The sequence below is a fragment of the Onychomys torridus genome, chromosome 6 (genome assembly GCF_903995425.1).
Source record: "Onychomys torridus chromosome 6, mOncTor1.1, whole genome shotgun sequence".
NCBI classification, from domain to species: domain Eukaryota; kingdom Metazoa; phylum Chordata; class Mammalia; order Rodentia; family Cricetidae; genus Onychomys; species Onychomys torridus.
The window spans coordinates 44,088,607-44,100,770 of NC_050448.1; the positions used below are offsets into that span (position 1 = coordinate 44,088,607).

General features: G+C 41.5%; 1 protein-coding gene across 1 annotated transcript in view; it reads right to left on the minus strand.

Moving 5' to 3' along the window:
* Positions 1-450: 450 nt before the first annotated feature.
* Veph1 (ventricular zone expressed PH domain containing 1) overlaps positions 451-12,164 on the minus strand; it is a 205,886-nt gene continuing 194,172 nt past the window's right edge. Inside the window, exons 13-14 of the mRNA XM_036189338.1 lie at positions 5,396-5,532; positions 451-1,172 (exon numbers count right to left, since the gene is read on the minus strand). Of these exons, the coding sequence (XP_036045231.1) occupies positions 936-1,172; positions 5,396-5,532 (374 nt within the window). The 3' untranslated portion in view covers positions 451-935. The remainder of the gene's footprint in view (positions 1,173-5,395; positions 5,533-12,164) is intronic.

The window sequence follows — 12,164 nt, forward strand, 5'->3', positions numbered from 1 at the left end:
GAAAGGTAACTAATATATTAAAGTCAATGTTTTATTGTTATTGTTTTTGTTTTTCTGGACAGGGTTTCTTTGTGTAGCCCTGGCTGTCCTGGGACTCGCTCTGTAGACCAGGCTGGCTTCAAACTCACAGAGATCTGCCTGCCTCTGCCTCCCGAGTGCTGGGATTAAAGGTATGTGCTACCTCCTCCCAGTTCAAATTATTGGTTTTCTTCAGTGTACATTAGTTCAACTTTTCCTAATAGTTTTTGTTTTGTTTTGTTTTTCGAGACAGGGTTTCTCTGTGTAGCTTTGCACCTTTTCTGGAGCTCACATGGTAGCCCAGGTTGGCCTCAAACTCACAGAGATCCGCCTGGCTCTGCCTCCCGAGTGCTGGGATTAAAGGCGTGCACCACCACCGCCCGGCAATAGTTTTTTAAAAATATGTTTTTAATGTGATAGTTTTCTTTCAAGGTAGATCTTTCAGGCACCTGTTTCTAAAATTCCGTTTATTTATTTATTTATTTACTTACTTACTGGGGGCATGAATGTGCTGTGGTATGTGGAGAGCAGACGGGGCTAGAACTCAGGCCATCAGGCTTGGCAGCAAGTGCCTTTTACCTGCTGAGCCTTCTCACTGACCCCTTTACTGTTTTCTTACAGTCACAGATCGCATAGCTACAGAAGTTCCTTCCTTCATAACTTTCCCTTCCTAGCCCCCTACACGCTCCAATACGAACTCTATGGCTTCTCTTTCTCATGCACTTCAGGAAGACATCTTGGAGTTAACACAAGAGTTGTGAGGGCGTGGGAATGAGAACCCTGTCATTTTAGACCCTCCTTAGGGATAATGGTTTCACTGGTGTTTAGTGAAACCCAGTATGCTGCGGTGGATTTCTCTTTCTGTTGACATTGGCATCGCCTATCATGCACAGTCCTAAGAAGCGGTGTCCATGTCTCTACAGATACGTGGTCACTTCTCTACTTTCCCTCTCTTTCGCCTGGGCAAGTGCCACGTGGATGTACTGCAGCCACTCCTCGGCATTCTTCTCATCCTTGGCTTTGAAAACATAGGTCTTATTGTCTGTGAAGATCTCAAAAGCCCGAGGGAGAGAGCGATCCCGGCGTTTCTTAGCCACAGCTTTCACACTCTGCACTTTGCTGAGTTCTATTGGGGAGTCATCAGGATCATCTTTCTGAAATGAACGGAAAGGAAAGGTCACCAGTTGGTTCCTGCTGATGCCTAGGTTCACAGGCTCTTGGAATTTCCCAAGAGGGTCGGGTCCTTCATATCCGATGGCTCAAGACCTTTCTGTTTCTGGTGCAGAGGCACCTAAGGGTCATTAGGACAACAAAAGCCAAACACGTGGCCTTTAGTATAGCACCATAAGTCAGCACAAGATAGCCAGTTTACCAGAAGTCATTACAAGTAAAATTAGGAAAATGTTTAATTCATGGTACTTTGATTTTCTCTGACTTTCTATTTATATTAACACTATTAATAGAGCAAAAGACAGCAGTGAAATCTGGAATATTTTTACCTCAAATTTTCAGCTAGTGGAGGAGGCATAATACAGTTTTCCTTTGTACTACCTCTGGGGAAAGTTGTGCTCATTCTGAATTGAAAAACAGGATTCTACTTTCTGAGTAGCTTTTGGAATCTTTGCACTAGAAACATGCACTATCCACAAACATTAGTACATTTGCTTTTCGGGAAGCAGAGGTTTAGGGATCTCTGTGATACCAGAGTTATTATGTTGGGCTAGCATGAATGGTTTTAGGATAATTAGAAATGCCTAAAAGCAAGGAGGAAACTTTGTCTACTGGAAAATGTGCCTGTGGTTGGACATCTTGCCAACTGTTCTTTCCCACTTCCTCTCTGAGAGTTATCTCCCCCTGCTTTACAATGAAAACACACTCTTCCTACTTATCACAAACTTTCTATTGTGTATGTCCAGCTTGGAAAAGTCTCCAGAACACTGAACCAAACAAGCCCACAGTTCAACATACTAATGTTAGGGAAGTACTGACCAATCAAGACCACATAATTTTTTTATATCAATTCCATTAGTAGGCAGCACCCCCTTTATTTAGTGTATCTATGTGTGCATATGTGGAAGTCAGAGGTCCACATCAGAGGCCTCCTCTATACTTGCCACCTTAGTCTTTTGAGACAGGCTGTCTCACTGAACCTAAAGGTCACCATCTTGGTTAGAATGACTGACGTGTAAGGGCCCGGGATCCACCTTTCCAGTCTCTGGGGTTGGAGACAAGAGTCACTGTGTCTGCTTTTACAGGACTGCCAGGGATTCAAACGCAAGTCTTTATGCTTATGCAGCAAGTACTTTGCCCTCCCTTGTCTAGCATTTCTCTTTTTAATGTTTAATACTTATTTTTTAAATGTGGCATTATACTTAACTGTATTCCTAAATGATAAAACTTAAAAAGAGAAGTCAATCAGAAAAATGAATACTCAGAAGTTGATCACAGAAGTTAAAACAATTCATGTACATGATTTCCTTTATATTGGAAACTGATGGGGGAGGGGGACTAGAGAGGTATCTCAGTGATTAAGAGCATGCTTAAGTCCTGCTCTTGCTGAGGACCTGAGCTCAGTTCGAAGCACCCACATTGGGATGCTTACAACTCCCTGTAACTATAGTTCCAGGTGATCTGCTGCCATCTTCTGGCCTTCATGGGCACCTATACTTATGTGCACATACCCATACACAGACACATATAATTAAAAATAGAATTCTTACAAGTGATAGGGTGATTGAGATAAATAGCTAGGGAGAGGTAGACTAGAAATATGAGTTCAAGGGAAAGAGAAGTCATGCAAATATCTCCACTAACGGTATTATATATGCATTTTTGAAAAAGATGGATGATATTGAATTAATATGTTATGGTATTTTTTATTTTATTCTAGTAATTACATTTAAAGAGGAAATACATTCTTTTTATTTTAAAGTGTCAGTATTTATAGCTCAACAGAAATTATAACTGTTTAAACTTTGATAAATGTGTTGATAACATTTAAAATTTACAAGCTATTATTACATAGATTTTTTTTTCCCAAAAAAAATTCTATTAGGGACTACATAGGAAAAAATTTTAAGACATCTACACTATACAGTTTATGAGCCTAATTTGGTTTACACTAAGTGCCTGAAGATAATAAACTGTGTCAAGGTCAGTCTATAGCACAGAAATAACCAATGGAGAACAGAGAGTTCCCGTAAGGAGAACAGTAGGTCAATTAAGATAGGAACAGAGAAAAGAACACTGCTGCCTAGCTGACTTGTGGAAATTAAGACCATAAGGATGTTAAAAATACACACACTTTGTGTTTTTCAGCCTGAGTTCTCGTACATCTTCATAAAAGAAAGCTAGTAAGGATATGACTGAATTTCAGCAGGATTTCAGCCCTGGTGGGTTATCATATCCTTGTGACCAGAGGTATGTCGTTGTATACTATTTCTCACTTTTTGAGACACATGTTCTGTCAGATTTCTACAATGCTAATTCCCTGATAAAGATATCAAATAAAAGCCGGGCGTTGTTGGTGCACACCTTTAATCCCAGCACTCGGGAGGCAGAGTCAGGCAGATCTTTGTGAGTTCCAGGCCAGCCTGGTCTCCAAAGCGAGTTCCAGGAAAGGCGCAAAGCTACACAGAGAAACCCTGTCTCGAAAAACCAAAGAGAGAGAGAGATAGAGATAGAGATAGATAGATAGATAGATAGAGAGAGATCAAATAAGTTAGCTAATTATAAAATAGTTTATTCTTTAGAACTTAGTTAAAAGTTTAAAGTTAAGATGTATGTAGATCATTATTTAAGTACTTGAAAGTAGTCTTCTAGACTAATTCTGTTTTTGTCTTAAGGGGTCTAAGAAACACTGTATCTTCCTGTCTATTCCCGAGTTCTTGAGTAAATATAGGAAATTCAGATGGCCATTTTAAACACTTAAAAATGCTTCAATGTGAGCTTATGCCAAAAAAACCCATTTTTTAAAAAGTCCAGTTTAACTGTTTAAATTGGACACGCTTACATACTTACATTCTGAAAAGCTTTTTACCCAGAGAAAAGCCACCTCTGTATGACACAGACTGAGAAACTTACATAATTGCAAAGTATCAGAAAAATGCTTTTTTTTAATTCAAAAAAATTTTGAGGGAGGTCTTATTAAAGTAATACTTGCTCAGACTTCATCATAAGTCAGATGTGCTATACTTGACACTCAGTACTTAAACCTATTAATAAGACAATAGTTTAGTTTAGATTATGGTTAAATAGCTGTTAAAACATGATTTCTGAGTGTGTCTGTATGTTTCCAGAAGAGACTAGCATTTGAGTCAGAGGTGAAAAAGATTTGCCTCCACCACTGTGGATGGCATCATTCCATTTATGCACCATTGAAGAAAAAGACAGAGAAGAGCAATCTGTGTTACCCTAAAGATCTTTTCAGAATGAAAGTATAATGGCATGTTCAATGTAGACAGGCAGAACTCTGAGTATGAGGCCAGCCAGGGCTTCATAGTGAGATTGTTCCTCAAGAACACCACCACCATTACCATCACCATCACCACCACCACCACCACCACCACCACCACCACCACCACCACCACCACAACTACACACTGGTGCCTATTGTGGTGGCACAACCTAATCCTAGCACTCTGGAGGCAGAGGCACTATGATCACCGTAAGTTCAAGGTCAGCCAATGCTCTATAATAAGACCCTGTCCCAACACCTCCTCTTATAGTGTCCCTGTCTTGGGGAGCAGAGGCAGGAGAACAGCTTTACCATCACCCTCAGCAGCCTGGGGAATTTTCCTAATCTCTTAGAGAACCTGAGTCAGGTCAAACTGGGACTCAAGGATTCTACAGAGCAAAGAATTGCAGGACTAGCCAGTCTGATGTAGAGCTGTGTGGGATAAAGACTTTAAGACAGGCTTAAGCATGAGGTACTCAGAAGGTAAGATACTCGAAAGCCCGGGTATGGGCTTCTGAGACTCATACCTGTGTTTTTACGATAGTCATCTGTGGTGGTTTGAACGAAAATGGCCCTCACAGCCTCAGAGAATGGCAGTCCTAGGGGGTGTGGCTTTGTTGAAGTGGCCTTGCTGGAGGAAGTGTGCTCTTCCTATTGTCTGCTGATCCAGATGTAGAACTCTCAGCTACTTTTTCAACACCATGTCTGCCTGCATGCCACCATGTTCTCTGCCATAATGACAGTGGACTAACCTCTGAATGTAAGCCAGCCCCAATTAAATGTTTTCTTTATAAGAGTTGCTGTGGTCATGGTGTCTCTTCACAGCAATAGAAACCCTAGCTAAGACATCATCTATAGGATTTTGGTGGGTTTTGAAAGAAAGAAAAACAATCCAAGTTTAAGACATGACAAAAAACTCACAGATTTTCCTTTTTGAAACAGAAGTTGGTTTCCAGCCAATGTAAAATAACGTGTTTTCCACCTCTTGATGAACTTCCATCTGACTTGTTTCTCTTTAAGTTTTCCTTCTATGAGAGGCTGGCCATCTTGATTCACAACTGTGGAGGGGAACAGAATGATCGAGCATTTATTTTCCATTATTGATTTGGCAAGTGATCAAAAGTCAGAGTTGCAAAATGAACCAGATCCTGGTGAGCACGTTTGAAAAGTGGTCAATGTGGCTGGAGACATCACTCAGTGGTTAAGAGTGCTTGCTGCTCTTGCAGAGGGCCTGGGTTTGGCTCCCAGCACCCATACCATGGCTCATAACCACCTGTAACTCCAGTTCCAGGGGATCAATGCCTTTTTCTGGCATCAGACAACACCTATTAAGTGCATAGTACACATAAACTCACCTAGGCACATACAAATGCATTAATAAGTGAATAAATAAAAAAGCACCAATGATTTGTCAATTTCATTACACTTTTCTGCTTTGTGCCAAAAAGATCATTTCAGACACAATAATGAGAAAGTGTGAAAGGCCTCAATTAGTTTTTAAAGGCTTTATGTTCACTTTTAATTATATATGTGCATATATGTTTGTGCAGATGATGCAGTGTCCATAGAGGCCAGAGGAGAGCACCGAAGCTGCCTAACGTAGGTAATATGTCCTCTGGAAGAGCAATGAGAGGTATTCTCAACTACTGAGCCATTTCTTCAGCTTTCTTCAATGAGATGTTTTAAAGGAATGAGGTCATAATGCAAGAGTCTAGTTAATGGTATTTACACCCAGCTCCCGTGTTTCTGGATAGCTCTGTTCATAGTATTCAGTTCCTTAGATTAGATTGGAATGATCAAATTTGAAATTTTAGCCTAAAATATTTAATAATGCCATAAGCTTATTTTCTATGTTGATTCTGCCCATATCTAGGCAATAAAGCCATTTACATGCTTCATGTCACATGAATTACTTACAAATAACCCATAAACCAGGGCTACTATATTAAGCTGATTTTTTGTTTTCCGGCACACATCTTCCCTTTCTCCTCTCCGCCATCCTCCAGTGTTTTAGTTTGCTTTCCTGTTGTGATAAACACTCTGACTGAAAGCAATCTGGGGAAGAAAGGGTTTATTTTATCTTATGGATTACAGTCCATCATCCATCAAAGGAAACCATGGCAGGAACTCAAGCCAGAGCTTGAAGCGGAAACTGCAGAGCCCCTCTGATTACTGGCTTGCTCAGCTTCAGCTACCTTTCTTCTTTAGTACAGGTTCACTCACCTAGGGATTATACAGTCCGTGGTGGGCTGGGACCTCCCAAATCAATTAACAAGTAAGAAAACATCCCACAGATATGTTTAATGGAAGAAATTCCTTAGTAGTGTCCTCTCTTCTCATGTGTGTCAAGCTGATGATAATGGAGAGAGCCATTACCTCTAGCCAGCACTGGGCCATTTTTTATTTCAACTCAAAATATTTCTCCTAAGAATCTTTCCTCAAACCCAAGACAGAGAAGCCTCCATCCGTCTGCCCTCAGAGCTCACAGTGGTTCCTTCATGGCTGCCACCAACACTCATGAATGGTTGTTGGTGCTTACCTATTTAATCCCTGCATTCCCCATTCATCTGAAAGCTTTGTGAGGGAGGGTCTTTGCTGTGTTTACCACTAAAACACCTGATATCTCACACAGTGTGTGGGAAGTAGTAAAGGAATCTATAAATGCATTAAATGAGTAGATCAATTATACACTAAAGTAGAGCACATAATGATTACACATAGTCATAGAACTGCAAGGTTCACTAGAGTGTTAGAGGTTGAGAAGTTGTATTGAATAATTTCCATTCTCTTACCAACTTTGTAAGATTCGTTTTCAGATTTCTACGAAAGCATTTGCTTTAACAGGGAGGTACAATGGTGAACACCATTGAGAACAGGACAATAGTTACTGGTATTCCATTGCACTCAATTTTCATAGCACTTTATAAACAAGCTTATAGTAGTTGTTTTTTTCCATTGCTTTAGAATTTTAAAAATGGACAGTGCCTACTTGGCTATATGAACACAATCTGTCTTTTGCTATCTTCACAAACTATGTCCAACATAAAATAATCAAATGTGTGGTTTTCATTAGCAAAGTTCTATTAAGGTTAGTTTGACATCTATTTCTCTTTTGGTCTAATGGCTATTCAGTTGACTCTTCTATCAACTTAAAATCAAGGCTAAAAATAAAGATTATACATCACGTATTTTAGGTAAAGGTAAGGACAGTGATGAATTTATAATAAAGCATGACTTGGGGGCTAGAGAGATGGCTCAGAGGTTAAGAACACTGGCTGTTCTTCCAGAGGTCCTGAGTTCAATTCCCAGCAACCACATGGTGGCTCTCAACCACCTATAATGAGATCTGGTGTCCTCTTGTGAAGTGCAGGCATACATGCGGGCAGAACATTGTATACATAATAAATAACCTTTAAAAAAAAAAAAAAAAAGCATGGCCGGGTGGTGGTGGTGGTGGTGGTGGTGGTGGTGGTGGTGGCGGCGGCGGCGGCGCAGGCCTTTAATCCCAGCACTTGGGAGGCAGAGCCAGGCGGATCTCTGTGAGTTTGAGGCCAGCCTGGGCTACAGAGTGAGTTCCAGGAAAGGCGCAAAGATACACAGGGAAACCCTGTCTCGAAAAACCAAAAAAAAAAAAAAAAGCATGACTTGGGGTTTGTGTCCATATACTAAGTAGTCAGGAAAAGGCTTAGCCATGTGAGGGATGGTTGACCTGAGACCTCAGTGCTCAGAGGCTGGCCTGTCTCCTCAGAAGCTTCATGTGGCCCAGCACTAATGGCAGGAGACAGGAGAAGCAGGAGTTGGGCACATTAATTGACAATCAATATTAAGGAAAGCATTCTGCTATCTCTTTTCCTAGAAACCATCTGGATTGGAGGATTACTGTAATAAGGCTCTTCATAAACTTGAATTCTTCATAAACACTGTGGTTGCTTCTTTTGTGCTGCTCCACACCCAGCAGCAAAAACACCTACACACTGCGTCCTGTAGTTCCAGGTTAGGAACAGAAGAGTCAAGAAGGAAAAATGTCAATGAAACAAAACCAGCAGATGCCCTCCCAAAGGGCAACATGCAAAGCCTTCTAATAACAGTGCGTTTTTCTTCTCTGTGTCTTTCAAGTAATATTTAAACATATGGATCAACAGGATCTGCCACTGTATTTCTCCTCAAAGTAGAACCAAATGGTTTACTTGAAGGGCCTATTTGATGAAGTTTACTACCTTGGTAACACTGCTGAAACAGGGGCCATTTAGAGACACAACAAACAAGGTGTGATATCCACAAAACCCAAGAGAGGGGCAATGTAAACCATGGGTCTATCAGGAGCCAAGAGTGAAAGGCCTCAGAAATCTGCTGCTACCCCAAGGTCTCACTGGAGCCTAGGGAACATTATCCCAGAGAGAAAGTCCGTGGGAAGAATTTTAGGAAGGAAATGTTAGCAGAAGCTTACAGTAGTTGAATGTTAGAAACCAAATTTAGGCATCACAGTCAATGTCAGCAAATTCAGTAAGAGAAAGGAGGAAGAGGAAGCGAGGGAGGGGAGGAGGGAGGAGGGGACTTAATTCTTTTCCAGTTGCTAACTCTTGCAGACATTTTTGTTTACAATTGTGTATAGCTTATATATTATGGAACATATATCATTTTAATAAGTTTTTCACCTACAGTATTTCCTTATAAACAAGTAGAATATGATAGTACTGTGTCTTTATAGCCAAAATGATGAACATGAATCTTTTTCCTAAAGATTATCACATTTTATTGAAAACTACGATACTGAATAATAACATGGACAAATAGTGTTTGTAATACACAGAGAATATTAAAAGACTTTCCCACTTCTAATTAACACTTTACCTTACCCAAAGTAGCATAATTTGTTTAGGGCATTCTCTACCTGGATCTGTTCTTTTCTTTTAAATATCAGCAGACTGAAAAGATAGAGTAATACATTGAAATTGTTGATATACTTATAATCCCCCAAATTACCACGTTTATCAACTAAAACATTTTTTGGAATGTTAATTCAAATACTTATATGTTATCACTAGCCCCTTTTGTGCTCCAAGAGTCGAAAATACTTGATAAGAAACAAGTCCTGAAGGTGCTGTTTTATTCTAATGAGGTCAGTGAATAAGAATGAAAGAACAATAGTGAATCTCTTAGGCTGAGAAGCTCGCCATGAACGAAGCAACAGAGAATGTTCATCTGTCCATCATCTGTCTGTCCATGTCACAGGTGCTTCTGAGCAAAGAGACAGTATGAGGCACCATGTGTGGCTTGAGAGGCTGCAGAACCTGTCTTCCAGGGAGCTGAAACTATGCTATAAGATAGAGATAAACACTTAAAAACCCCACACTGCTCAACACAGAGATTGGTGAGTGACGTCAGAGACGGGAAGCCAAGTGTTCGGGCACCCAAGAGGAAATCCTGCTTTTAGCTGAGAAGAGATGACAGGTTGAGTTGAGCCTTCATGAAGAAGGGGAAAAAGAACTCTCCAGAAAGTGCAGAAAGGTGTGTGTGGAAAACCACACAAAAGAACCTCAAGAAGCTGGAAGACTCAGAAGCAAGTTCAAAAGCATCTGCTTGGGAGAGAGTCCTGGGCTGAGGGCTGAGGCAGTAAACCAGTTCAAGACTTTAAGTGTGTAAAATGCAGGGAAGAGATTGGTTATCAGTCATGGGAGGTCATACTGGGATTTGGGAGCACTGTGTTAAAAAACTAGCAAGGGATCCAGGGCTCTGAGGTGTCAGCCAGCACGGCAGGAAGCCTCACAGGCCCCATTTGGCATCTGCTGGATATCCTGCAGGGCCCCAGCAGGAAGCAGTTTGCATATCCAGGAAGTTGGATAATTGAGGGGAGTTCATAAAGTACTGTTGACACAGATGTGGGCAAGGAAGACACTATAGCACTCTGAGGCCAGTGGCCATGCAGGCATAAAGCCCCCTGCCTAAAGAGGAGAGGGGAGGGGAGGGGAGAGAGCAGTTAGGGCCTTGGGGGAGACTTGTCTGATGGGTGCCTGGCAGGAGCTGCGGCCTGGGAAAGCGGACACAGTCAACTCCCATTGACCAAACAGGGAGAGAATTTGTGGATCAATAATCCCACCTCAGTCTCTCCCCTTCTGCTAGTCTCCTGCAGGAGGAGGGAGTCTGTGTTGATGAACACATGATGAGCTTAACTGAGAGTCAGAGGTAAAGGGGACCATGAGTACAGTCTCCACCTGGTAGCCTGTCGGGCATGGAGTTTGGTGGGAGAAAGGGGAAGGACATTGTATCAAGTTGGGCCAAAGTTGGAAGGTAGTTCATAACCTTTCCTCTCAACTGTGGTAAGTTATGTGCTAAGGGTTTTATTTAGAGGAAGGATAGACAGGAGCAAAAAGGGAGGTCTGTGGGTCCACAGGAGGCGTGTGTTGGTTTTTATGTGGTGGCGCAATGTTATTCATTAAGTGGCACTATTACCATGCAAGAAAAGCCATGAGGCAAGACAAAACCCATTATCAGAGTTTTATTAGGAGGAGGGACAAGACAGAATGTGATCAGGCCTGTGGAAGACATGTGGGGGTGGGGGGAAGGAGTCTGTGATCTGCTTTTTATGCATTCCCCTGCACATGCGCATATGGGTTTATGGAGCTACACCACGCATGCACATAGATTGCAGGACCACCCTGTGTGCAAATTATGCGACCACTGTAAAGCTTTGGAATGACTAAACACTTGAACAGCACATGCGAAGTCATGTAGCTGGTGGAGTGGCCAGGAATTCCAACAATGTGTTCCTTTTAACCATTAGGAATGACATGGATTAGAGGCGAATGGGGCGCTTACCACGGTTTCCTATGCCAATACCGATTGGCATTCATTAATTCTTCCTTTCTTTTATTTAAAATGCCTTCTAGAATACCTACCCTAGTGGGAAGATAGGAGGATCTTCAAAGGCAAACAGGACAGCCGAAGTCTTTGAGACACCAAGAAATGCAGCAGGCTAACAAGTGCAGAGCTAGGTGCAGCACAATGGGGGAATCCCAAGGAAGAGCCCACGTGGGTGTTCCTGAAATATGTGGGCGAGACAGTCATTATAAGCGAGGCATAGGAGGAGCAGGAAAGCTTCCCGGAGTAGATGCTGCCTGAGCTGGAGCCTCAGGGATGAAGGATAGTCAGAAGGCAGTTGTTCTACCAAAACAACAACAACAAATCACACACAGCAAAGGACTGAAGCCCAGAGGGATGGGAAAGGCTTTCTGGGATCTGTGACTCATTCTATGTGACTGGGGTTTGGGAAAGAGTTAGAGATCAGGATGGGAGAAAAAGGTAAGAGATAAAGTATTCAATTCAGATAGACTGAGTCACCATGCAAGGTAGAACCTTAATACTTTGTAATACACAGAACAGTTTTTTAAATCACACAACTGCCATGCCTTTCTTTTTTTTTTTTTTTTTTTTTTTTTGAGGGTCTCATTATGTAGAACTGGCTGGTCTGGAACTTTTCTATGTAGACCAAGCTGGCCTCAAACTCAGAGATCCACCTGCCCCTACCCTAAAGTCAAGTGTTGACTTTAAAGGTGTGTGCCACCATGCCTGGCTAATACAATCCTTTTTCTCTCAAGAGGACAAGAATTGAACAACTCAATCTACCCCTTATTTTAATACATATTATAATTTTGAATAATTTTATTTATTTATATCTTTGTGTGTGTGATAA